We start from the raw sequence: 25,921 nt of genomic DNA, 5'->3' as shown, positions 1-25,921 counted from the left end.
CGGCAAAGGGCAAGCGTGAGAGAGAAATCCAGGCGGCCTGTAAAACTTCCCTCTGGGGGCGGCAGACCGTCTCCCGTGCGCACGTCCCACCGGCCAGGCCCAAGTGGGAGTGCTCCTCCCTCGAGGAGTCCCTGGGGGCCCAGGTGCTGGCAGATGTACAGAGCCCGTCAGGCGGGAGGTGGTGAGTGACCAGGAGCTGTGATCATGTCCACCTGTCCCAGTGGACAACCTGACGGGCTACCTGCCGAGGACGGCCGAGTGCCCAGTGGGGCTCCGGGACCTACTTGGAAAGTTGGAGGGCTGGGGGCCGCCCGGGCCAGTGTGCTCCGAGGAGCGGCCTCGGATGTATCCATTCTAGCAATTGCCTCTGTTTTCACAGCAGTTAAATGCTGGGTGTGTGTGTGTGTGTGTGTGTGAGAGAGAGAGAGAGAGAGTTGGTTTAGGGTTCAGGCTTGTTTTTCTGGAGGAGAAATCTGCAGCCGATGCCTCCGGAGGCCTTGGCCTTGTTGTCGTTGCCTGACCCCCGCGGACACCAGTGAGAGCTGTGTCTGCCCCCAGGTCCTGACGCACCTGCGGATCACGTCTCACATCGGCATCGGCCTCCTCATCGGCCTGCTCTACCTGGGGATCGGGAACGAAGCCAAGAAGGTCCTGAGTAACTCCGGCTTCCTCTTCTTCTCCATGCTGTTCCTCATGTTCGCGGCCCTCATGCCCACCGTTCTCACATGTGAGTGCCTGACCCTAGACCCACCCACCAGTGGGGCGCTGAGACCGGGGCGTGGCCCACAGATGACTTTTCTGACGCGTACTATCTTGGTTCTTCGAAGTGCCATTTTCTCGGTTGACAGGTACTATCATATTTTCTCTTAGACGAGAAAATACATACCATGTTTAAGGCAAAGGAATTAATCACTAATGACATATCTGTAAGCATGGAGGAAGGCTGATGGGGGGATTCTGAAAGGTGTTCTGATCAGGAATCCCTCAAATTTTACTGGGGTAGCATGGCCTCGTTCACTTATTAAGGGAGCCTGCTGTGGCCAAGTTTGCCAGCGGGTAAAGCTATTCTGGATGGATTTCTGTGTCGTTCCGGATTGTTTGTGAGTGCACTGCCCTTGCTCACTTCGGGCCGACCGTGAACTCTGGCGTAAAAACCGCCCCCCGGCCCGAGTGCTGCCGCCCTAAACGGCCCTGAATCCTCAGGACCAGCCTGGGGGCTCTTGCCCACGGAAGGACTCACATTGGTCAGCGGTGAGGTTAGTCGTAACTACTTGAGCGCATCACTGAAATAACGCTCGGTCTCCGAGGAGACGTCCTCCGCGCTTTGATTTTCCGCTCGGTGCCTCTTCGGGTTATAAAACCAGTTGGCAGTTTTTCCAGGCTGGTGATTCACTTCACATGTTTTCCCTCCGTCTCTGAGCGCTGCACGCACACAGGCCCAGGCCCCGGCCTCCAGCTCAGCACGGGGTCGCCTGGGCGCGTCTGCAGCTGGCCGGGGACGTCCGCCCGACCCCTCTTCCATCCTTCTGTCTCCTAGTCCCCCTGGAGATGGGAGTGTTCCTCCGGGAACACCTGAACTACTGGTACAGCCTGAAAGCCTACTACCTGGCCAAGACCATGGCCGATGTCCCCTTCCAGGTGTGTGAATGAAGGGGCGAGGTTGGAGGAGGGGCAGGGGGTGGGGGGAGGCAGCCGCTTGCAGGGGGCGTAACGGACCCTGCGCTTCCAGATCATGTTCCCGGTGGCCTACTGCAGCATCGTGTACTGGATGACGTCACAGCCGTCCGACGCCGTGAGGTTCGTCCTGTTTGCCGCGCTGGGCACCATGACCTCTCTGGTGGCGCAGTCCCTGGGTCTGCTGATTGGAGCTGCCTCGACGTCCCTGCAGGTACCGGCGGAGGAAACACCACCTGAGGGGCCTCCCTTCCCCCACCTGGGCCGGTGCGGCCGGGGCTGCTGCCCTGGCGGGGGCTCAGTACCACCCCTCCTCCCCAAACCCCCCTCTCGCTTCTGTCCTGACCGCCTGGATCGGCTTCACCTGGTCGCTCCCTGGGGAAGGACTCACACCGCTGTGGCCAGGGTCAGGGTTGGTACGCTGCCACCAGCAGGTGCCCTCGGGTGGCACATGATAGCTCATGGAGCCCCCCCCACGCCCTCCCGCTAGCTGGGATGCTGTCCCCATTTCACAGATGTGGAGACTGAGGCCCAAGAGGCAACACGGTCTGGTCAGGCTCACGCAGCTGGCTCCGAGTCCTGCGGTTTGCAGCCTCTGGGGAATCCACTCCACTACCCCGTGGACCCCCCCCCCCCAGCTGCAGTCTGTGCCCCCACCCTGCCCCGAGCCCCTCCACGTGCTCTCTGGGGCTTCACGTGCCCTTCACGTGTCCGGCACTGCCCTGCCCCCCAACCCGCCAGCCCCACCTGCTTAGCCCCTAGGGTGGCCCCCCACTCCACAGACGGGAATAGCGATGGTACCCCCGGGATGGCCGTGGAAAGTGCTTGGGCCCACCGGCCGCAGTGGGTGCCCAGGGGATAGCGCTCACGGCCCTTCCTCCCTCGGACGCGGTGGCAGCACCTGGCTGTCCGACCCCCCAGGTGCTGTTCCTGCTGCCTCACCGCCAGTCACTGCGGTCCCCGCTGCAGCCCTGCAGAAGGCTCTGTCTCTTTGCCTCCCGTCCCCTCTGCTGGGGCCCGCTGATCTCCAAGCCCAACATCCCAGCCGCTCCCTGCTGCTGGAGGACGGGGGCTCCTTCGTGCCATCTTGGCCTCGTGGGCCCCAGCCTGACACCCTGGCCCGGCCCCGGCTGCTGCTGACCCTGCAGACACGTGGGGGATGGCCTTCTGGGGACACTTGAGGAAATCGGGCGGGACCTCCCCCCTGCCGCCTCTGAGCACGTGCTCTCTGCGTCCCGCCAGGTGGCAACCTTTGTGGGCCCTGTGACGGCCATCCCCGTCCTCCTCTTCTCGGGGTTCTTCGTCAGCTTCGACACGATCCCAGCTTACCTGCAGTGGATGTCATACATCTCCTATGTCAGGTAGCGTGTGTGACGTCTCTCATCACTCGGAGCGCTGTGCACACAGAGGGAGGGGACAAAAGCCACTTCTCAGCCGTCAGCTACAGGCCAGCATGATGCTTGCATTACAGATCCAAGGCCGTTGGTGCCTTTCATTTTTTTCCCTAAGTCTTACGTGTTCCCATCATCACCAACACACACGCACACACACACACACACACACACATAAGGATAAAATAAATACTAGCAGTTTGTGCCTTGGAGGAGCCACTGTGGACCCCCAAATTCCGCCTGTTTTGGAGAGCTGCCGTGGGGAGAGTGTTTTCACCTTAGGAACCTCGTTCCTCTCGGGAACGAACAGCACCCGTCACTCTGACCGCGTGTAAATCCAGGAGAAACCAAGTCATGTTTTAAACATCCTACTGTTTTCGACCAAGAGCGTCCTGGCCCCTCGGCACTGTGGCGCCCGGACCTCGTCCTCTGTGCTGGGGGCTTCCTGGCACGTTGGCCTCACTGGACAGCGCCCGCCTTCAGAGCTCGCCTCCCCCAGCTGTAGCGACTCCGGGTGACGCCTGAGATCCGAAGCTGGGAAGAAGCTTTCCTTTTCTAGCATGTCAGTTCAGACCCAGATGTATTCAGGTCCTAACTATTTAAAAAAAAAAGTATGTAATATCAGAGGTGATCAGAGAGCTTTTTAAAAATTTTTTATTTCTTTATTTTGAGAGAGAGAGAGGGAGAGAGCATGAGCAGGGGAGGGGTGGAGAGAGAGAATCCCAACCAGGCTCTGCACTGTCAGTGCAGAGCCCGACGCGGGGCTCGATCTCCCGAACCGTGAGATCATGTGACCTGAGCCAAAACCAAGAGTCAGACGCTTAACCGACTGAGCCCCCCCAGGCGCCCTGATCAAAGAGTTTTCAATTCATTTCCCCACTGAACGAATCCCTACTGTGTGTCCGGTTTGGTTTTTCGGGAGGAGGCTCTGGAGGAGACAAAAAGTGGACAGGCCTCAGCCAAGCCGCTGGATGCGTTTGTCTGGGGACGACGTTGCAGGGCTGGGAGGTATCTCCGTGACGACAGGTCTGGGGAAGGGAGGGCGGCCACGCTGTGGGTCAGGGCTGGCTGGGGGCCCACCCGGATCCCCCCCCCCCCCCCCCCGCGCGGGGCTGCGGGGTCCCCTGGCCGCGGGCAGAGCCGTGTTCACGCTCTGTGCCTTCCTCCGCAGGTACGGGTTCGAAGGGGTCATCCTGTCCATCTACGGCCTGGACCGGGAGGACCTGCACTGCGGCATCGACGAGACGTGCCACTTCCAGAAGTCAGAGGCCATCCTGCGGGAGCTGGACGTGGAGGACGCCAAGCTCTACCTGGACTTCATCGTCCTGGGGGTTTTCTTCATCTCCCTGCGCCTCATTGCCTACTTTGTCCTGAGATACAAGATCCGGGCCGAGAGGTAAAACACCGGAGTGCCGGCAGAGGGCGGAGTAGACAGTGCGGCCCAGGGTGGCTTGTAGGATCGCGGCGGCAGGGCCGTGCCCGCGGACACAGGGACCCCCGCCACCCAGCCCTGGCAGCGCCCTCGGGCCGCGGGCGTCAGGCCGCCCCGTCCGCGCAGCCCGGCCGGGCCTTCGCTCCGTCCCCCTTTCTGGCTCCGCCGGGGAAGCAGGTGTAGAGGTGTGTCCGCGAGCAGCATTTCACAACGCGGCGGCGGGGCGGCCGGGGAGGAAGGCCAGCGCCCGCGGCCCCGCTCATGACTGTCGCCGTCACCCCCCCCCCCCCACGGTCTGCCTCCTTCTCCACGGAGAAGTCACCTTCCAAGCCAAAAGCCGATAACTCTCATCCATTTGAAGAAACTGTATCTTTTTAGTATTCGTCGAAGAACACGATTCAGGGTAAATGACACACTTTGCTTCGAGAGGCGAGGGGTTGAACTTCACCGCGGGGCTGGTCTCGTTTTTCGGGCTGAAGCTGTAAAAAATGGAGACGCGGTCCCCGGCGGAGAGAAGGTTCTGGAGCCGCACGCGCTCAGCCGCGCCGGAATTTCAAGAAGTCGTGAGGAGAGCTGGAGGGTGAGGTTGGCCGACGCCCCCCAAGCCTTCTGTTTCCCCCCGTGCTTCTTATCTTAAGCAAAACATATTGTTTATTTCTTCCTAACTCTCTGAACACCTTAATTTTGCCTACAACATGTCCAGAAAATTGGCTTTGTTGATGTTTTACCCGTGTGTCTCTCTCCCCACGTATCACATCACCTACCTCCACGGAGCTGGGGGTGCTGGGCTCGCGGAAAGTCCAGGGGGTCACACGGAGGGCCGTGAGGGGACCCCACTGTGGCTGGGGGGGGGGCGGTGGGGAGGGTGCCCAGACCCCAGAGCATCCAAGGCCTTTGCAAGAAAGCGGCGAACACCGTGTGGCCGAGACGCCTGTGGTTTGGCCAGGCGGTGGACAGGGTTGTGGGCAATGCCACCTGCCAAGCCCCGTTTCGGTGGCATCTCCTCCTTCTCAGCCCTGGCTGGGCTGGTGGCGATGTCGCGGACCAGAAGCTCCTTCTTCCCCGTGAAGGAAGTCCAGGGTGCATCTAGGGGGGGGGGGGGTAAACGGCCTCTGGCTTGCTACCAGGTGCCTGGGCGCCTACCAGCCGTCGGAGGCAGTGTGACCACAGGGTGGAGGTCGGAAGAGGCCAGAGAAGGGAATGGAGTGTTGCCCCCTGGGAATCTCCTTGCCCTGGGGCCGGGGTCTCCTAGCGACTCTGGCTCCTTCCCGCCCTGAGCCTGGATCTCCTGGTCCGTGAACGGTAGCGCCGGGCCGTCTTCAAGGCCGCTTTCAGCCCTGAGAGGTTCTGCGCCTCCTCAGCTGTGTTCCCAAAGCTTCTATTTCCTACTTGAAGAGAATGGAGAGCGTTCAGATTTTGCCGGCGCATGGATTTGACTCACAGATACTTGGTGATCCCTTTGCTCCCGCTTTGATCCGTTTTAGTAAACACAGTGGAGACATGTTACAACGTAGCTTTCAGTTTCATGGTTCTGTGCAAATGGGGCATCACCGGCCAGGTGAAGCGATTTAACCAGGATCGCTTTTTAGGCGCCATAAAAAGTCTTCGTTTAATTTCAAGACAGATTTGCCTGCAAGGTGTCACAGGTAGGAAGTCCCACATGGGAACAGCCTGGTGAAATAGAGAGGGGGTGGGGCCGGGGGGATGGCTTTGGTCACGCCACAGTGACATCAGGTGCCCTGGGTATTTAAAGACCTCTTTCCCTCCAGGTGAGCCCTCTGGAGGCAGGTCTGTGACCCTGCTAAGGACGGGCTGGCCGGGAGCTGCAATGCAGGACCCAGCCCTCCCCCTACCAGGCACCATTTGTGACCCGAGCCCACCGTGCGGTGTCTCAGCCATTTCAGAAGGAAACAGATTCCTTGAGACCGAAAATCTAGTTTCCAAGTGTCCTTGCGTCCTCAGAAGGAAATATTTCCCTAGGAGCGCACGCTCCCTGCATTTTCCATTTTCCACTCTTGAGAAATTACATTTGTCCCTTAATAGATGTAGACGGGTAGGGGGCAGATCTGGCGGATGTGAGGCTGTCCGCTGTCGAGGAGAATGCATGTGCAAAGCAACAGGGCGCTAACTGGTGTGTGTCACGAGTACCGTCGTGGCCAGGCAGGGGATTTGCTCAGAAAGACCTTGGGGCGCCTTGAGAGAGGCGGTCAGTCCCGGGATGCCGTCCCTCCCCCGTCAGCAGCAGGCGCCCCCCGCTGGCGCCTTCACACAGACCCTGGGCGACAGCGATGCAAACGGTGTTCCTTGCGTCCCCAGGTTGCTGGGTACAGCGTCTCACTCGGATGACCTAAGCTAACGTCCAGACAACCTGTTGACTTGTTTTTGAACTCGTTGCGGTTAAGAGGGGGGTGTCCACCTGCTGGGACTGCATCGAGGCCAGCTGCCCAGATTTAATTCTCGTCGTGAGTTCTGAATGCAATGCCTCCTCTCGTCTCTGTGATTCTTCATTTAGAGGGAAGAGCGAAATCTTGCGTGAGAGACGTGAAGCCCCTGCGGTGTTAGGAGAGGCAAAAGCTCGAGTCCAAAGGGTCTGGCTTCCAAGTTCGGCTTGTCAGGCGAGAAGGGGGAGCTGCGGGGCCTGGGGTCTGGTGCCAGCCGTACCTGGGGAGCCTTCCACGGGTGCCACCGTAGGATCGTGCCCGTTTTTGCTCCTGGTCTCGCTGAGGTCCAGCCGGAGGGGGCAGTCCTTCCAAGGGTCCCGCGTGGGTGCCATGGGGAGCTCTCCCCAGGGAGGGAAGAAACCCCGTATATGGAAGATGCTGGAGTCTGGTGACGTCACCTCGGGCAAGGGGCCTTCGGGACCAGGAGAAAGCTCATCCCAGAGACCCACAAAAAGGCCACGTTCCCAGGGAGCATGACCGGGAGGTCAGGGACAGGTGGAGTCACCTTCTGTGGTTTGGCTGAGAGGACGGAAAGCCCGGGCCGCCGTGTACTGAGCGTGTTTTCCCTGCTGGTTGTCCCGGACACTGAGCCAGGAGCCGCGGGGGTCCTCTGTTCATCCCCTCCCTCAGCAAACGCGGTCATTGGTGCTCCCCACGTGCTTGGTGCTAGTGTCTCAGGCCCTGGGGGCCCAGGGGGAGGGAACCCAGAGGTGACCTGGCCTCCAGGGTGGCAGGTGATGGGGCGGGGGTTGTATTCATTCTGCAGATGCAGAAGGCCGGGCGGGGGAGGACGGGCGAGGTCTCAGTCCGACACCAGGGAAGAGCGCACTGGAAATTTGAGTGGGGGTCTGACCCCAGGTCTTTTTTTTTTTTTTTTTTGCTTTGCCCTGTTGCCTCCTCTTTGTGATGTACAAATACACACGAAAATACTTCCTAAAGCATAAAGTGCAATACTAGAATACTAGCTTAGTGGCTGTTCATTATGGACTTGGCTGCTACCAAACAGAAAGCTGAGACAGGAGGGTGGCCCGTGCCCCTACCCTCCCCCCACACCATCGCCCGGCATGGGGTTGTCCCTCTGGCCTTGGAGGCTGAGCTGACTCCTGTCTCGTGGAGAGGTGCCTTCCTCTGCCCCGGCCTGGTCTTGGCTTCCTAAAGTGGCGTACCTGAGAATTAGCTCGGGCTAGAGAGGGCTGGTGTGTGTGTGTGTGTGTGTGTGTGTGTGTGCACGCACACGTGCTCCGTCTCCGAATTCTCCGTCATCCTTTATTCCCAGAAGGTGGGAGAAAATTCCACTTCATGCCTGCCGTGCAGATGGCTAAGAGCGTAGTCAAATTCCGCTGAGGCTCCCACATCCAGTGCCGTGTGAATGTGACCAAGGGTCAAACACAACACCCAAGACGGGGAAGTGCAGAGTGTGTGAATATAAAGTTAGATAACTTTTAAGAAATCGAGACTGCTAATAAAATATTTTACATAAAACATTTCGCTTGTGTTCAGTGTTAAATGCTTCCAGTTCAGAATGATTTGCTTAAATCTTACTAGGTAAAATGGGTTCTTAGGTTGCATTTGGAATACATTTGTTGTGTGTCTAGTAAGATTCTCGCTTTGTTACTTGGCGTTCTGGTCTAACACACCCGCTTGTAAATTCACCTTCCTCTCCGGACACCATGTGGTGTCTTAAAGCTTTGTGCTTTTGCTCTGTTCTCCCAGACCCCCGCCCACTTCCTCCTGCCCTGTCAGTGTCGGCCACAACCTCAAACAGGGCCGAGCCCCCCAGTGCGCTGTGGCCCTTGTGCCCCTTCCTCTCCAATCCCCTCCGTCTTGGAGTGAGCTCCGGGGACACAGGCACTGGTGGCCATTCTGCAGAGGAATATCCCCCTCTCCTTGCTCTCCCGGACACCCACTTCTCTGGCCTGGCCTCTGTGGAGGCGGCTGTGATGGGGAAAGCATGTTCTCCCTAGGCTTGGCTCCCCAGGCGGACGTGAGCGGGGCCCGGAAGGAGGCCGGTGCTGTGCACTGCTTTAGCTCCCCCGGAGCAAGGACTTAAGGGTAGTGGTGCTTAAGGCCTGGCCTTCAAACGGGTCTTCGCTCCCACCTCTGGGAAACAAGCAGAGAGCCGGGCTGAGCTAAGTGGCACAACGATTGGCCCCTGCAAATCCTAAGTGACGGGGACAGAAGGTGGCCTGCAAGATCGGAGGGCACCCCATGCGTGGGACCAGTCCCGCCTCGGCCCTTCTGGGTCACTGTCCTTGGACTCCTCTGGGATCATCGCCCTCTGCAAAGACCGGGGGCCTCCCTGGGGCCAGAGGCTGGCAGGGCAGGGAAGACGCCTCACGGCGGGCTCAGCTCAGCCGGTTTGTGAAACGCAAGCGTCCAGGGCAGGAAGGCAGAGCGAAGGTGACGCCCACGCCCGCCCTTCCAGGCGGTGTAGCTGGGTTTTCCGAGAACCACTGCACATTCTTCCCGTTTCTTTCTCTCATCTTGGCGCAGACGGAAGGGTTTAGCCCGAGCCCGATTTCGTACGTTACCTCTGAACATGCCAGCTTGCAGTCGTTCCTCCAACAGACGCTTGTGTGGCCGGGTCGAGGGCGCACGGAGGCCGGCCGAGGGAATCCGCCGTGCGTTTATGTCAACCCGGTTTGTATAAATGAGCTTAGGTCAGGCTCAGCCCCTGACGCCTCCCTGTTCTCAGAAATAGTCCCCCTGGCGTCTCGAAGGAGAAAACGACCAGGCACATTAGGTACCGTGTTGCGGCCCGGGGAAGGGACTGTCCCTGGTGGGGGCACAGCTTGGGGGCTTTCCCGCAGCACAAAGACCATCGCGAAGCAGAAGAGGAGGAAGCCAGAGCATGGAGTGTCCTTGTTTGATCGCAGGGGCGGGGTGGGGGGAGTCTGCAGCTCTGTCCGGGCCCCGGCTTTCTGAGGCTGCAGGACGGAGGAGGCAGAGCCCTGGGGGTCCGTCACGGCTGGAGGGCTGGGCTGGCCCGATCCGCTCCTCCTTCCCGGGAGACCCCCCATGGTCTCGACCGAGGACGTGACCCCGGGCGCGCGTGCCTTTCTCGCCGAGCTTACAATTCCCGGTTTCCGGAGGGTCCTCCCTCAGCCCCTAAGCAGGAGCACCAAATCTTGGGAGCGGCACGAGCCCCAAGCCACATAAAGAAGCAGCAGCAAAACTCGACATTGCTACACGGAGCTGAGGTTTTCCTCCGTGGGGCAGGTCCTCCCTGTCCTGGAGCATCTGCGTGAACGGAAGAGAGAATCCCGTTTGTCGCCTTTGGGTGCCTTTGGCCTACACTTTGCACATGAACTTAAACGTGGCCCTGGTGTTGTGTACAGTTAAACGGCATTTCACCTCTGCACGCGGGAGGCGTTCGCCACGCGCAGCAGGGCCGGGCGGGCCGGGGGGGGGGGGGTGCTGGGGCCAGGCCGGTGGGCGACAGAACGCCCCGGTGACGTTCCACTGCAGGCCCGCTGGGCCCAGTTCTCAAGGCCCCCCCCGCCAGACCAGTCCCCCCCGGGGAAGGAAAGCCCTTGCCAGCAGCTCACAGGTGGACGGTGTTCCTCTGCCCCACCTGCCCTGAGGGCTGGCCCAGCAACAGATCCCAGCACAGCCTGGGGGCGCACAGGGAGCTGGGGGAAACCGCTGGCCCATTTCTGCCGCACAGGTCACCAAAACGGCCTCCCCTCCTGGGCCACCCCGAATGTGCCCTCGCCCGCTGGACGGAATGATTAGGCGGAGGGGGAGGTAAAAGTCATGGGGAACACAGGGTGAAGGTTGGGAGCCCCAGGGCCTGGGGTTCCTGGAGATCTCAGGGTGCAGCTCGGTCCGAACGGTCCCACGGGTCTTGGTTTTCCTGGAAGTATTTCAATGGTCGTGGTAGCTATTTTGTTCTTATTTTTTGTTCTTTGTTCTTTGTTCTTATTTGTTTTACCTTGTATAATTGTTTTTGCCAATTCTGTCCTCGTGTACCCCCCCCGGGGTCTCTTTCCCATGACATTTCCATGACGCCCGAGCGTCGCCATCAACATCTCATTTTTAAGTTCTCGGCCACTCGAAAACGGTAGAAAGAGTCCTCTCGTCCGAGTTGCTGATAAAATGGGCCACTGAAGCCGCACAGTGGGTTTCCCGTTTCTATAATCTTAGGGTCACTGTAGAAGGGGCTGAAAGAGTAGTTTCTCAGCAGAACGTGTATGTTTAAAACAAAGTTACTGTCTGTAACCAGCCCTTTGAGCCTTGTTTGCATTTTCCTTTGCAGACATAGTGGGTGTGTGAGCAGGTGGCCAGTCGTTGCCTTTCATCTGATGAGTCGCTACCGAGTGTTATCCCTTTGTTGTCCCAAAGCAAGAGTCAATGCAAGCAACGTTTTCAATCAGCGTGCAAACACGTGCATATATCTGTATACCTAATCTGTGATTGTATAATCCCTGGTTTTTAAAATACGGTATGGATGACTTTGCAACAATCTTGCCATTGTTATTTAGGGAATACCGTCGCCTGCGCTCTGCGAGAGGTTTGCACCGTTGTAGATAAACACCACACGTGTACGTACATACGTATATACAAATATATATATTTAAAAATAACGTCGGCTCTCTCGGGTACGTGTTTCGGGGGCTGTCCACTCCGTTGGAACAGAGACCCAAGCAGACCCTAGGATGTGAGCTTTCTAACTGTACCTTACAGGCTTCGGTCCTGTTGTGTACATTTCTGTAGAGTTACTTCCTTAGAAGATTTGTACGTGCGTTTTTTGCAGACCTGAACTTTGTTCTCTGAAACTAGATGCCACTTATGAAAATGTGACATAAGTCAAATAAAGCATTGTTATTTTCAGATTTCTCCTTCTCTCTCCTTCTTGCTTTCCACAATGCCAGCGCTCGCACCTGCCGGGCGAATGGGGCCCGGGGTCTGGCAGAAACTCGCTCTTGATGGAGCCATTGGCTCAGCTGGTGTTGTAATGGATGGGAAGAGGAACAAGACTGGTAGTGGTGTGGTGGGCAGCCCCCACTGGTTCTGCGGGAGGACGGGTCAAGTGCCTTTTCGTGGACTATCTCATTTAAACGCTCTCCTCGGGCGGGGCCGGAGAACCACAGATGAGGAAGCGAGGTTCTTAGAGATTTCACAGCTGGCCCAAGACGAGTGATGGAGGCTGAAATCAGATGGTGACGGTCTCGCAGGGAGCCAGGGCTTTTGACCCCTGCGTCATCCCCCCACGTGGGAAGAAGACACTGTGGGGTTGAAGGCTAAGGAGGAGAATCTGTTTTGTCACAGGAAGTGGCTGCGGGAACCCATCCCCCACGACTAGAGGAAACTTCTCCCAGGTACTTTGCCGAGGGGCACGATGATGGGCGAGTGTCCCCAGGAGTCAGCTCTGGTGGCTTTATGTTCTAAGGGCCCCTGTATAGGTCAACACCGGGGTTCAGGCTGGGCCTGGGCACAGGTGTCACTCTGGGGTCATCACCTGGGTGTGGCCGTGATGGGGAGGACCAGATTACTTCTGCAGGTGTGGAGGAAGGTGTGGACGCAGGGACACACAGAGAGAGAAGCCACCACCCGATGACCCAGCATTCATCACCCCTTCTTCCTGCCCGGGTTTCTCTGCCCCCAAATCTTGTGAGATGCTCCCAAACCCCTCTGCTCCTTCCCCCATCAAAATCCCCATTCCTTCCACACTTTTTCCAAAATTATCTTCATTTGCATCTTTAAATTACAAAAATTCTACATACTTGTTTTCACAAATAATGCAAAAGTGAATGATCTTGCCCCGAACCCATCCCAGGCACCCCCCTCGAGGTACCCGGAGTGGACAAGCAGACAGCAGTCTGTTCCCCCAGAGAGGCAGACACAGCACCCCCACCCCACGCCCCCGCTCGCCTCCCCTCCCACCGGATCGCAGACGGCGCTCCAGACCGGAGGGCACAGCCCTCCCTATTCTCACTTCAGCAGCTGCGTGGCGCATCACCGCGGGAACGTTCCAGAATCCCTGCAGCCATTTCCCTTCGGAGAGACGCTGTGGTTGTTTCCACAATAACAAACAGGCTTTTAATAAATCTGAAAATCTGGACAGCATTCTTCTACTGATATCCTTGTAACCCACAATTTAAATCACAGATGGCTTTCTGGAAACGCAAGTGGAAGGAAGGACAGGTGCACAGAGAAGACGGGGACCCGCGGACCCCACGTGTGCCCCCCTCGCTCTCACGGCGGCTTTGGGGCAGTCCCACGTGGCTGACATCTCGTCTCCAGCCCTCTGGCCTTGCCTTACATGCGAACGTGGTGACGCTTGGGAGCTGCAGGTGTGCGGGGGACAGGAGACCCCCAACAAAGCCGCCAGGCCCGGGGATGTTGTTGGGAAAGAGGGTCCTACCCCACCCAAGAGTGCTAATCCTTGCTGACAACACCGCCATGGCCTTGGCGGTGAAAGTAAGGGTCTCGTGTCGGCAACCCCGTTCTGTAGAAAGACAATGATGTAAGCAGTAGAGATAAAGCCCTGTGGCAGGTGCTCTTCCTGATGGACAAACCCTCTTCCCCCCAGCTGCCTTCTTTCCTCTGCTTGTCCTGCTATGCGAGCAGCCGGCTGGCCCTGTGGGTCTGTGCTCTGTGCTCCGGCTCTTAGGAGATGCTAATCCAGCCACACCCAGGAGTGACCTTGGAACTTGATTCGTTTCTCCCAATTTCCTCATCCGGGTGTCACGGTTGAGAGCAGGTGGCAGGAGGAGAAGGGATCTCTGCACATCCCAGGACAGAAAATTCCGCTGGGTTGGTGAGAAGTGGGGGAGGGGTGGCTGGACCAGAGCAATGACAGAACAGACGTGGGTGCCAAGGGCTCCCTCTAGTGGACGCCGGGGCTGTGCGCCGTGGGCCACGGAGCAGCCCAGCCCTCCTGGCAAGGTTTGTAGGTCGGAGCAGCGGGGACCATCTGTACCCCACAAAACCAAACACAGAGAAAGGCTGCAGCGTCCAGGCCAACAGGGGCAAGGGCAGCTGTCTGGTGAGGAGCAGCTAATAATTCTTGCACCCTGAGCTGCAGAAGGTGGAGAGAGCCCTCGGCCCGGGGTCACCTGGAAGGGGACGAGGCCCCCTCAGAGGCCATCTGGTAAGGCCAGTGGCGCGGAGGACAGGATGCACCGGCCCCCACCGTGGCCCTTGGTAAACTCTTGGAAGTAAACTCAGTTCTTGGAGCAGAAAGTCTGACGCTGTCCAAAGTCAGGAAATCCACAGAGAGAGATTAGAAGCACAAGTGTGTTTATTATATATAATGTGTATGGAAAGAGAGAGAGCGAGCTCATTCAGTGTGAAATTTGCCCTGTTAACATGTACGGTTCACTGCTTTCCAGGATCTCACAGACTCGTGCAGCCGTGGCCAGTCTCCAGTTTCCGAACTCCTTCGTTGCCTGCGGAAGAAACCCACCACCAGCCCGTCACCGGCAGCCGCGAACGTGCCTCCTGTCTCTGGATGTGCCTGTTCTGTGCACGTCACAGAGATGCAGTCACGCGCTTGCTGTCTTGGCGTCTGGCTTCTTTCAATTAGCATAAAGCTCGTTTCGTTTTCAAAAGTAGCCTCTCACACACGAGAAGGACTGCCAGCGGCTCAGGAAGGTTTGAGACCCCCGCCTCCCCCCACGGCGCTAAGCCCGACCACGGTGTGCCGGTTTTCCAGGTTTTTCCCAGCCTGCCTCTTGCGGCCACAGCTATCAAACGCGCTCTGATGTCGCCATGGCCGCTGTCCCCAGTTTGCCGACGGGGTCTTTGAAGCTCAAAGGATGTCTCTTTCCAGGACACGACCGCACCTCTTTAGCCCTAAAGGCCAGCGGTCCGAGGGGAGGATTTCCAGCCCAGGTTCCGGAAGGGCCTCAGAGAAAACGCACAGCGAAAGAGGAGCCTCTTGTGACAATTCGTGGGCCACACGCCGTCCAGAAGTCCGTCCAAGAAAATCCGGCAGAGGTGGACGAACTCCCCCAGCCGATGCCCCTTACGATGCAACACGGTGCCGGTGCCGGGCCCTTCTTGCCCCCAGAAAGGATTCTTGTAAGGGGCACTTTGGCTCGCTAGGACACCTCTTCTGAACTTGGCCACGGTCTGAGGCCCTGCCCACCCCCTTTCGTGCCTCCCCTGTCTGCGTTCAGAGGTGCCAGACCCGCAGCAGTTCTGAGACTCCCGGCGACGCCTGACCCCCTCCCTCTCGGGGTTTCTCCGTGGAGTCTGTCGCCAGTCTGACCCTCGTGTCTAAGTGTGAAACAAAAACCTTCCTCTGTGTGCCATTGAACGTTTGAAGATCCGTAGAAGAGAGTGTGAATTCCAGTGAAAAGCCAACATATCCTGGGACGATCCAGAGCCATGCAGCCTACGCAGAAGGAACCATTACCAAATAAATGTTGAAGCCGCACTGGTTCAAAAAAATTTTTGTTTACGTTTATTCATTTATTTTTGAGACAGACAGAGACAGAGAGGGCAAGCAGGGGAGGGGCAGAGAGAGGGAGAGAGAATCCCAAGCAGGCTCCATGCTGTCAGCACGGAGCCCAGCACAGGGCTCGAACCCACAAACTGTGAGATCGCGATAAGAGTCAGATGCTTACCCGACTGAGCCACCCGGGCGTCCCTTAAAGCCACACTTTTAGTGCCCAGCTGTACTTAAACTCAAGAGGTGGGGAAGGCAGGTACACATCACCGGAGATAATAATCAGGTTTAATGGCCACGGTGGGTGTGAATTTCAGAGGAGCTCTGACCAGGCTTATGGGGCACCATGTGGGGGCCCCAGTGTCAGCTGAGTGCCCAGGGAGCCTGATGAGGCTGTGAGGGTGGTCGGGTCCGTGTAGCCCCCACAAGAGCAGTCAGCACGTCCCAGCTTTGAACCTCAGCAAGGCTGGGTCCTCGGGTAAATTTCTCTCAACTTCCGCATCAGTAAAGTAAGAATAAATATATGATTTCTCACTGCAGTTTGGGGAAAAGGGAAAAAGAGTTTCCGGCCCACACTGTAGCACCTTCTAGCCCCCAATTTTAAAACTGGTTAACGCTCTCTGGGCGCTCTATCAACACCGGCTGTTCCCAGCCAAGAATGTTGTTGTTTAAAAGTCCCCAGGAAGATTCTGCACCCTTTGGAGACCTCCGCGGACCCCGTAGGACTCAGGGGCAGAACTGGGCTTGGGGGGAGGGGACCTTTGGCTCCTGGCAAGCAAGTAATTAGAGGAAATCGCTCCCGTTTGGTTTGTCTGGATTTGGGTGTTTCATTTTTAAACCTAGCAGATTACCTCGGGGCCTCTACACAAGGTTGAAACACAGAACAATTTAATTTCTTCAGCCAGTCAGGAGACAGACACTGCTGTGGCTGGGAACAGACCAGAACGGCCTATGCACAGCAGGTGCTGTAATCCAACCCCGCTCTTCTAGAAGGGCTCCGAGCCCCGGGCGGCCTCCTGCCGTAGGGACGTCCTCACAGCCCGGCCTTGCTGGCTGCAAACTCCCGACCAAATTACTAACTGGCTCTGTGTCTGTTTCCTCCTCTGCCAAGGAGGTGGAGATGCCCCCCGCCTCGCGGATGGTTCCGGAGCATTCAGTGGGTTTGCAGGTCTCGTGTGCTCAGTCGCCATCTGACACACGCCAGGTGCTCGGTCCGGCCTAGTTTCCACGTCCACAACCTCTCTGGGCATCGGCCGCGGTGAGGCGGCGCCTGGAGACGGTCAGACCCGGGGCAAAGGGGAAAGACACCCCAGCCGACAGAGGCCACCCTGCCCTGTGCACACACGGAGCACTTCGGGGAGCCAGGCCCCTGTCCGGACGCCTCCTCCTGCCCGGGCTGGCCTCCCCACGGCTCCTGGGAACGCGGGAGGCAGCTGCAGACTTGGGGCAGCAACACAAGATGTGTAGCGAACACATAACTCACCTTCACCCCAAAACTCCTTGTGCAAAACAGCGACCTGATTTTTCTCTGTTGCCCCCACCCAGGAACTTGCGGGTAAACTGGGTCGGGGTTCTCCAGCCCAGTGAGCTGGGGGGGCTTGCGGGGTCCTGGCTTCCACCAGGGGGCGGGGTCCTTGTCGGTCTGTCCTGGGGGCACTGCTCAGTGAGTCCCAGGTGGCTGGGGCGGGTGGCTTCGGCAAACATCCCCCAGATGTCTGCTCCTCTTGTCCCTCCAGCTTGCCCTGGGCTAGCGTGCACCTGGGTGGGGTCCCAGGACATTTGGGATGCCCTCAAAGACCCTCCGGCAGCCTGCAGGTCGGGGGGCTGCCTCTAGCTCTCTCTGGCAGGACGCAAAGTAGCCATCCGGCCATTGCTACTGCTGGAGCCATCTGCCTCTTCCCCCCTTTCCTCCACGGACTACCCCACCCAGTGCCTTGGCCGTGAACTGAGAAGGAGCCCCTCTCCTCTACTCAAAGAGCTTGGAGCTGCTGGGCGAGTGTCTGCGGACCCTGGAACCAGACTCTTGGCTCCGGTCCCTCTCTCTGCTGTGTGACCTTGGGCTCTCGGCCTAACGTCTCTGTGCGTTCACTTGCTCACTTAAAATCTGTACCTCGCAGGGCTGCCGTGGGGCTAAATGAAGTGGAATATGTGAACCGTAGCGGGGACAGCGATGAGCCTTAAAGAAGGCTGAGCCGCTGTTTCATCGTCCGTGGGGGGGGGGGGGGGGGGGGGCAGGGCGCCAAGTGCTTCCCTGAGACCGTCCTCCCCTCCAATCTGTTCTCTCCCCCAGCACAGAGGAGATCTCCAGGGGTGGGAGGTGGAGGCATGGGCCACACCTGGGTTAGGCTCAAGCACAGGAGGAGAAGGAGGAACTTTGAAATTTTGGCAAAGATAAAGTTTCCCCTTAATTGGTGGAGACTGGAGGTGGGTTTGTACACTGGGCCGTGAGGGGGTGTCAGTCATTCCTGCAGGAGTCCTGGGCCTCGAGGGCACACACTTTGACATGCAGGTCAGGTCAGCCAAGATCTCCTGGAGTTGGAACTGAACCCCTTGATCCTTTAGTGGGGACAGAGGGAGGGACCAGGGGGTGGGCGAGAGACAGACCATGGGGTTTAGGGTTTTCACCCGGCTCCATCACAGCCCTGGAGGGGCACAGACCCCTCACCCCTTCCCGGATGCCTGCTTCTGGGCCCCAGCAATGCGCTTTGGGCGGGGCTGGGCTCAGCAGTATGGGCTGGGTGTTCATGACCCCAGGTTTTACCCACTCGGCCTCCATAGCTGCGGGGATACTGGGGAGAAACGGATTGTTTTGGAAAGAGGGATCACGGCCCCTGAATGGCAAGTAAAGGTACAGGGTACCGGGCAGGTGGGAGCCAAGGTCATGTTATCCACGCTTCTGTGGGCCTGGTGACCCTCCCTCATCTGAACTGGGGACGAGGGGGAGGGGGCTTTAGGGAGGTTGTCCTGGGGAACCAGAGGACACATTTGTCAGCCTTTGGGGTTTTTTAAGTTCAAAAGCCGTGACCCAGGTTTCAGATTGAAAATACAGGAACGAAGAGAGGCGGGGGAGGCAGGGGTCTCCTGGGCCTGGCTGTCTTGCTCGGGACCCCGGCAAGAAGCGGCAAGAGGCCTCCCTGGGAGGTGGGGAGTCTAATCCGAGCAGAGCCCCCTTCTTTACAGCAAGGATTTCATAAGACCCCTCTTGATCTCCTGAACTGAAGTTATACCTAATAATTTTATCCTTAATAACTTAATAACCTGCCTACACACAGAGTTTAAAAGAAATAAATATGCAGCCTGCCCTAGAAAATACAAGAAGTAAAGGGAAAGTAATGTTGGGGCGATAATGCTACATGTTTGTGTAGCTGTGCGTGCCGGAGCTGGAGGAGGAGACAGAAGTGAGGGCGGGGGCTCGCCCCTGCACCAACCCCCCCCCACCCTTGTTACGAGTGATGCAAGGCATTGAGGCACCGAGGATGCAGGCAGCCCCAGGGTGGACAAGGCACAAGGCACGTGGGGCACTGTCCCTGGTGATGGCGTGTCGGGAATGACCCACTCGGCCAAAGCTCCGAACTACGCAGAAGGCTTCCCTTGCATTCCTGGGAAATCTGGTATATCCAAACTTGACAACAACTTTGCTTTTTGGATTTTATTTTATTTCATTTATTGACTTAAAAAAATACTTTTAAGTTACTTTATTTTGAGAGAAAGAGAGAGCAGAGGAGGGGCAGGGGGAGAGGGAGAGAGAGAATCTCAGGCAGGCTCTGTGCTCTCAGCGCAGAGCCTGACGTGGGGCTCGAACTCATAGACCGTGAGATCATGACCCGGGCTGAAACTAAGAGTTGGATGCTTAACGGACTGAGCCACCCAGGCACCCCTATTCATTTCATTTATTATTATTATTATTATTATTTTCATTTTGAGAGAGACAGAGTGAGTGGGGGAGGGGCAGAGAGAGAGGGAGCGAGAGAATCCCAAGCAGGCTCCACACTGTCAGCATGGAGCCCGATATGGGGCTTGAACCTCTAAACCGTGAGGTCATGATCTGAGCAGAGATCAAGAGTCAGACGCTTGACTGGCTCAGCCCCCGACATGCCCCTGTGTTAGGATTTTAACCTACTTCTAGTCTCCAACCATTACAAACAGGTCTGTGGCTGCCTGAGCGTCCAACAGGACACTGGCCATCCACAGTACCCCCCAGCACACTGCAGACCCCCCATATCTGGCTTTGTGCCCACTCGATGCCAGCAGCCCCTCCCCCCATTCATATGGCACTAAGAGACATACCCACAGATCTCCAAACATCCCCTGTGGCCGTGAAGGCCCCACTGAGGACCACGGGTTGAGACCATGTGTCCCCACGTCCCCGTCACCCCACCAAGCCTTCAGCCTGTGTCTTGACGACGTCCTCCTGCGAAAAACCACAGGAACACAGCACATTATGGGGCATCTCAGTAAGAAGGTGTTAGGAAGGATTAACTATAGGACTTAGGCGTGCGTTATGCAGTTTTGAGGGTGTTCAAGGAAATGGGGTTTTGCTCAAGAGGTGCCGGCAGGAGGTAGGTGTAGTGGAGAGATCGGGGATCTTAATACATCTTTTCTAGAAGGGGAGAAATGTAGGGTGGCAGCCACGATGGGCAGGAAGCCGCAGTACTGGTGGTGACCTGAAGAGGGAGCCGGTGGGCCCTGGGGGCTCGAACCAGGTGGATGGATTGAGCGGCGGCTGGAGGTATCTCCCTCCAAGGCGGTCGGCAGTCCGGCCGGTTGCTGGTGCTCTGTGAACTTGTGCGTGAGAATATCATGGCCCCCATGGACTCAAGACAGGGCCAGGGAGAGGCACAAAATTGGAAGGTTGCCCTAAAACTCAGCGATCAAGATAAATGATATTTTTAGTGGAGTCTTTTTTTTTTTTTTTTTTTTTTAAGTGGCCTGGCAGGGTCCCCAGATGTCTGTGGCCTTTTTGGCCCAGAGGCTTTGTGGGGACAGGTGAGCTACAGGTTTTGCTTGTTCACTTCGTTTTTGACACAGGCTGGAGAGAGGAAGAATCTTGAACCTTGGGTTAGCGTCCGAATCTCTGACCTGGAGACCCCGCCCACCCAACAACCCACTTTGCTCTTGCTGTTGGGCGTCCGCCCGGCACTGATGGAAGTGACCAGCTTCTCTGCCTGGCTGGCCGGGGCCGGGGCCGGGGCCGAGCCCACCCTCAAGCCTGATCTAATGGCCTGGCCTCTGAGGTTTTCGGAAGCCTCTCAGACGGCTCTATCATCTGTATCCATTCTTTGAAGTATTCACGAAGCTGTTGGCTTTGGGGGGCAGGTAGCATTCACGCTGCCCGGGACCCCCAGGGAGCATGGAGCAGACAGTCCAAAGCCTGACTTGCGTGAGGACCCCCCTGCGCCCGCTGTGGGAACAACAGAGGGAAGGTTCAGGAAAGACCTGTGAACCCCAGGATGAAACACTTAAGTCCCCCTCCTCCAGATGGTTCTCCTAAGCAGCGAGGTCTCTGGAAGGAGGCCCCTGTGCTGGGTGTGAAGGTTGTTTCCATGTGTGAGTCTGGCCTGGGGTCTCTCCGAGTTCCCCGGGAAGACCCTGTCAAGACTGGGGGTCGTCCAAGACAACAGGACAGAAGACGCTGCCTGGGGGTGGGGGTAGCGGGCAGGACCGGGGTGTCCAGGGCTCAGAAGGAGGAGCGGTAGCTCTGATCTGGCCAGCGAGTGACGACACTGTGGGTGGTGACAGCACTGTCTCTGAAGGGTGATGGCCGCTGGGCCGCAGCTGCATCCAGGAAGGGCGGGGTGCCGAGGTCTGGGGGTCCTCGTGCCTCCGTGGTGGGGGGGGGGGGCTGTCCCTTGTCACTGGCCAGGACGTGGCCCTCCCGTCACCCAGCAGGCTGTGTGGCACAGCCCGGTCACCAGGACCATGGCTGACGGTCATCGCCATGGCCTGAGGCCAAGGCCCAGGGCCCGGGGTGACCCCTGAACCCCTCCAGCTAAGATCCGGCCTGGCCTCAAAGGCCGGGCTCGGTCTGTGAGGAGAAAGGGACACAAAGGCAGAACCAGGGGCGTGTCCGGGCGAGAACAGCTCTGGGTAGCAGCGTCCCCAGGAGAGGAAGCTGCACTTCGCACGTGCTGCTTGGTCGGAGATGCTTCTGGAAAGGTGCCCTCCCTCGGCCTGGCAGGAGTAGCTGCTCGGCTTTACGAGGAACACACAGAGCTTTGGTTTCAGAGGCCTGGGTGTCCTGACGTGGTCCCCTCTCAGCAGAAGCCACTGGCTGGGTCTTTTTAAGTCTTTCTCCTAATGTTGCCTTATCTGTAAGACAAGGGCAACCGTATGTCCCTTCCAGGGATAGAGTCAGCTCTGGGGGCCTGGCCCCAACGGCCCAGGAACAAAGCTTGTTGTTTTGATGGAAACCGGGTCTCTTCTTCAGTGGGAGTGTGGCTCGGACCAGGCGGCCCATCCTCCGAGCTGCGCGCTTGGCTTCCACCTTGGAAACTGCCTCGCGGGGGGGATAGGGGGGACAGTCCGCGGGGAGCCACCTGTCCCAGGAGGAGAGGGGGCAGGTGGGGCGCTCTGCGTCTAGGCGTCATTAGGACCCCGTGAGGACTTGGGACGGGAACGTCATGGTGAGACTCGCTCCCTTACAGAGCTGCAGCCATTTTCAGAAGAAAACGGAAAAAGAAAGCCGCCCGAGGTGTCACAGGTGTTAAACTTGACCTGTAAATAAGTACAGAAAAGTGCCAGTTTGGAACATGGCTTTATTGGCTTGCTCTCTTCCCCAAGAAAGACACTAATGATCTTTGTTTGTTTGTTTGTTTGTTTTGAAACTTACATTTGCAATGTCTTTTCTGAATTTACACGAGGTGGTGGCCGCTGAGAAGGCCGCTCGGGCTCCCTGTCGTGTCAGGGCTTGGCCTGGGGCCTGTGACATCCTCACGCAAGGGGCATCGCCTTAGGGGCCGCCTTTCGGGGCCTGGGGAGGCCCCGGGCCGGAGATGCCATCACGCCCTCCTGCCACCCCCCACCCCCCGCCGTCCGGGAGAGGCTGAGAAAGGAAATGCACTTGGCAGAAATAAAACTCAACAGCACGGGAGGAGTCTCGGGAATGAGGAGCAGCCCTCATGCTGAGCACAGGATCTTTATTCGTTAAGCCATCAGGCCCCAGGCATCAGCTCTCAGTGGAAGGGCGTGCCAGGAGCAGGGTGGGAGAAAAGCAGGGAGGAGTGGCCGCGGCCGGCCCCACAGAGGACGCAAGCAGGGTCCCCCGGAGCATGGAAGGTCGCATTCCAGGGTGTCCAGGGCCGGTGGGCATTGCTTCAAAATGTGCATTCTGGAAACAAAGCGCAGACATGCATCACCACCACCAGCCTTGGCTCCACCCACCAGGTGCCCCGCTTCTCAAGGTCAAGACAGCCTCCAAGGTCAGTGCCTTGGGCTGCATTCTCCCCCAGTCCCTGGAGAAGTGTTGAGGGTCGGGCCTCGTGGAGAATAGCACGTGTCCCACCAGAACACAGGGGTTCAGGCAGATGATAAATGAGATGGCGTCATCTCAAGGCCCCCACCAGCGCCCAAAGGAAAGGGTGTAGCACCCCCCCCTTTGGGGCCCAAAGGAAAGGGGCCCCAAAGTAGGGGAACAGCCAGCAGAGAGGCAACGGGCAGCTCCCTCCTGGTCCCAGAGCTGTATCTGGGCCCCCGGGCCCAGATTTGCCGGGAAGGGGCAGGAAGCCCCAGGGCCGTGGGCAGGGCCCCATCATTGCTCAGGAGGCCGGCTACGAACCACCCACGTGCACAGACACCTGCTCGCGGCCGACGTGGGGTTCCCCAGGGCGGCCGTCCCGCACCCCGCTGCACACCGAGGGAGGGAGGGGTGCATCGCGGTGGGGGCAGGGCGGGGAAGGTCGCGGGGCGTGGACAGGCGCCAGGGCTCCGTGCCCGGTGCTGCCGCCATCTGCCGTCTGCCGGGAGTGCGTCACAGATGACCATGCTTTGCCGAGCGAGGCCTCGAATGTCGGCCCAACTTCCCAAACCTGTGTGTTTTCCACTTCTCTCCAGGATGGTTTTTAAACTAGTTCCCTGGACACAGTGCCTTGACTTCGAGCACCTTTTTGAAACGACTGCTTTCATAGTTCGCACAAACCGCCGAGCAAAGGGACGGCAGGGGACGGCCCCTGGCAGCTGACCTCCCTGCGCACGATGCCTCTGGCTGAGGCCCCCTCCCCGATGGACAGTCACGGTGCTGGCCGTCCCGCCCGGGTGCGCGCGGCTTCCTGGGGATCTGGAGGCTTCCCGGGGGGTCCGGGAGGGACACGGGGCTCGCGGGGCCTCTCACCTGTGTCCTGCAGAGGCTTGAAGCACCAAGGCACCTCGGGGATGCTGGAGTCAAAGCAGCAGCCCCTGTTGACACACTGCTCGGGGCTGATCTCGGGGTAGCCACAGTCCACCCTGTTCTTGGCCGGCACGGCACACAGGTTCTCCGCTGTCCCAAACAAAGCCCGGTCAGCGGCCGGAGCCCTTGCCGGCCCGGGGTGTTGGCTGCTGCCTTCATTTGGCAAGTTTGCAACCGCCCCCAGCCTCTGGGTTCGAAGCACGTGACCCCACCCGCACCCCAACATCGGCTCGAGGAGCACCCTCCTCCCACGCACACTTCTGTATGCTCTGTGGGGACTCTGGCCTCTGCCAGGGCACACCCCTCACTCGTGTGCCCCTGGAGCCTTGTCGGGAAGTCCATGGGCCTCGGGTCCCTCCAGCTGGCAGGAACCCGTGGGAATCTGGGGGCTCCTGAACCCCGACACAAATTCCCCTTCACTGTGTTATCAACACAAACTGCCCCCTTAAAAAAAATGAACAGTGTAAGAGGAGATGCACGTTCAGTACAGAAAACCACAGCGCATGCTATTTTCCATTTCTTTCCTGTGTCCCCCTGTCCCCCAGGCACTTGGTTGGTCACGTCCTCCTGGGACATCCTTCTGTCCTCAATACTCGTTGTTGAAGCAAGCCTATAGTGTCTAAAGTTCTGCAAAATCTGGGACGCCTGGGTGGCTCGGTTGGCTAAGCGTCCGACTTCAGCTCAGGTGACGATCTCGTGGTTCACGAGTTCGAGCCCCGCGTCGGGCTCTGGGCCGACAGCTCGGAGCCTGGAGCTGCTACGGATTCTGTGCCTCCCTCGCTCTCTGCCCCTCCCCCCACTTGAACACTCTCTCTCCTTCAAAAATACATAAACATTAAAAAAAAATTCAAGTTCCGCAAAGTCGGCCTCATTGCCTAATGGGATTTTCCTTAGAAAAACAGAACCATGTGAAGTGTGTAAAATCCGACTCTATTGTGCCAGGCGGTAATGCCTCAACCCGCTGGTTCCCCAGCCAGATTTGCTCACACTGGGACCCCAGAGGCACTGTGCCACGAAGGGCGCCTCCTGGGCTGTAGGGGTCGCAAAGCTGTCCTGGTGACTCTGACAGGCACCACGTTTGGGAACCACCGCCTTTGGCCCCTGATAATAGCCACACCCTAATGTCTTCAAAGCTGGGTGGGTGGGACAGCCGCCCTCCCCCCACCTGCAGGGACAATGCCACGGCCAAGTGAAAACCATGTGCTGAAAATGCTCTTCAGGGATCAGTGTTCCTCGGTCTTTCCTTTCTGCCTTGCGAGTGCGCCAGAACGGTGCGTGAAGACCTACACCGTCGCTCAGAAATCTGCAGCCAAGAAGGCGGAGGGGTGGCCGGCCGGCCAGGCAGACCTGGGTTCTAATCCCGGTTTCAACACTGGCGGGGAGGGGGGTGCCTGCCGCCAGTTACTAACTTTCTGAGCCTCAGCTACCTCGTCTGTAAACAGCAAGACCCAGTTTGTAGGGCTATTGGGAAGGAACATGCGTGCCTGGTAAATGGCAATTATAAATCAATGTGGGGGCTTGATCACTTTCCTCTAGCCCCCAGAAAGCCCCCCCACACACCCCCCCCCCCGAGCCTGGACCTAGCGTCCCTTCTCCTCCTCCTATGTGCCCCCCCCTGCCCCCCACCTCCTGGCCCCTCCTTCCTACAGAGCAAAGTCAGAACGGTACTCACACAGGCCCACATACTCGTCAGCCAAGCTGGAGGACCCCAAGGCCAGGACCAATGCCAGCAGCCAGAACACTCTGGCCTCCATGGTCACAGGCGGGCTCTGGGGACCCGACCGCTCAGAGGACATGCCGTGTCGGCCGAGCAGACTCATTTATACCCCTGTGTTTGTACAAGGGCTCTGCCTTCTGTTTGTTTGGGGACGGCCCTTCCCTCTGGCTCCGGCTGCACCTGCTTCTGCCTGCATGGGACTGTGAAGTCCCCCAGCGGCCCGTCTTCCTGCGGGGGAGAGAGCAAGTCCACCCCACCGCTGTGGCAGCAAGCAAGCCGGGAGGTCAGGCTCCAGTCTCCGGGTTACAGTCCTCTACCGGGAGCCGGGATTAGCCCGGCCTGGAGGCCAGGATGAAGGCTCGGCACCTCCGTGGCCACAGCGCCCAGGCCACTTAATCCCAGACCCTCAGGTGCTTGAAAAGTCAGCGAGTCAGCACTGCGCGCACGGGTGTCGTCTCTCCTTCGAAACTCTTGAAATTCCCACC

At 58.3% G+C, this 25,921-nt stretch overlaps 2 protein-coding genes across 6 annotated transcripts in view; one reads left to right on the top strand and one right to left on the bottom strand.

The window, feature by feature from the left end:
• Positions 1-15,331, top strand: part of ABCG1 (ATP binding cassette subfamily G member 1) — an 81,041-nt gene extending 65,710 nt beyond the window's left edge. For 3 of the 5 annotated variants that reach the window (XM_045501297.1, XM_045501296.1, XM_045501295.1), the window contains 6 exons: positions 559-727; positions 1,538-1,638; positions 1,730-1,888; positions 2,917-3,035; positions 4,237-4,461; positions 14,276-15,331. In XM_045501297.1, coding sequence (XP_045357253.1) covers positions 559-727; positions 1,538-1,638; positions 1,730-1,888; positions 2,917-3,035; positions 4,237-4,461; positions 14,276-14,474 — 972 coding nt within the window. In that variant the 3' untranslated portion in view covers positions 14,475-15,331. Of the gene's footprint in view, positions 1-558; positions 728-1,537; positions 1,639-1,729; positions 1,889-2,916; positions 3,036-4,236; positions 6,232-6,266; positions 8,425-14,275 lie in introns of those variants that run through there. The other 2 variants (XM_045501299.1, XM_045501298.1) reach the window with 1 other exon arrangement.
• Positions 15,332-22,430: 7,099 nt separating this feature from the next.
• TFF3 (trefoil factor 3) lies at positions 22,431-25,524 on the bottom strand. Its single transcript, XM_045501294.1, has 3 exons — positions 25,392-25,524; positions 23,663-23,809; positions 22,431-22,663 (listed from the first exon to the last, which is right to left on the bottom strand). The coding sequence occupies exons 1-3, from the start codon at positions 25,513-25,515 to the stop codon at positions 22,650-22,652; spliced, it is 285 nt and encodes a 94-aa protein (XP_045357250.1). The 5' UTR covers positions 25,516-25,524; the 3' UTR covers positions 22,431-22,649.
• Positions 25,525-25,921: the final 397 nt, after the last annotated feature.

Source organism: Leopardus geoffroyi, chromosome C2, assembly GCF_018350155.1.
Source record: "Leopardus geoffroyi isolate Oge1 chromosome C2, O.geoffroyi_Oge1_pat1.0, whole genome shotgun sequence".
Lineage (NCBI taxonomy): Eukaryota > Metazoa > Chordata > Mammalia > Carnivora > Felidae > Leopardus > Leopardus geoffroyi.
This window is presented reverse-complemented; position numbering and strand designations above follow the sequence as displayed.

Coding starts and splice junctions, on each gene's coding strand:
- TFF3 (XM_045501294.1), bottom strand. CDS start 25,515: ATGTCCTCTGAGCGGTCGGGTCCCCAGAGCCCGCCTGTGACCATGGAG. Junction 23,810..25,391: donor TGACGAGTATGTGGGCCTGT/GTGAGTACCGTT, acceptor TGTTTGGGACAG/CGGAGAACCTGTGTGCCGTG.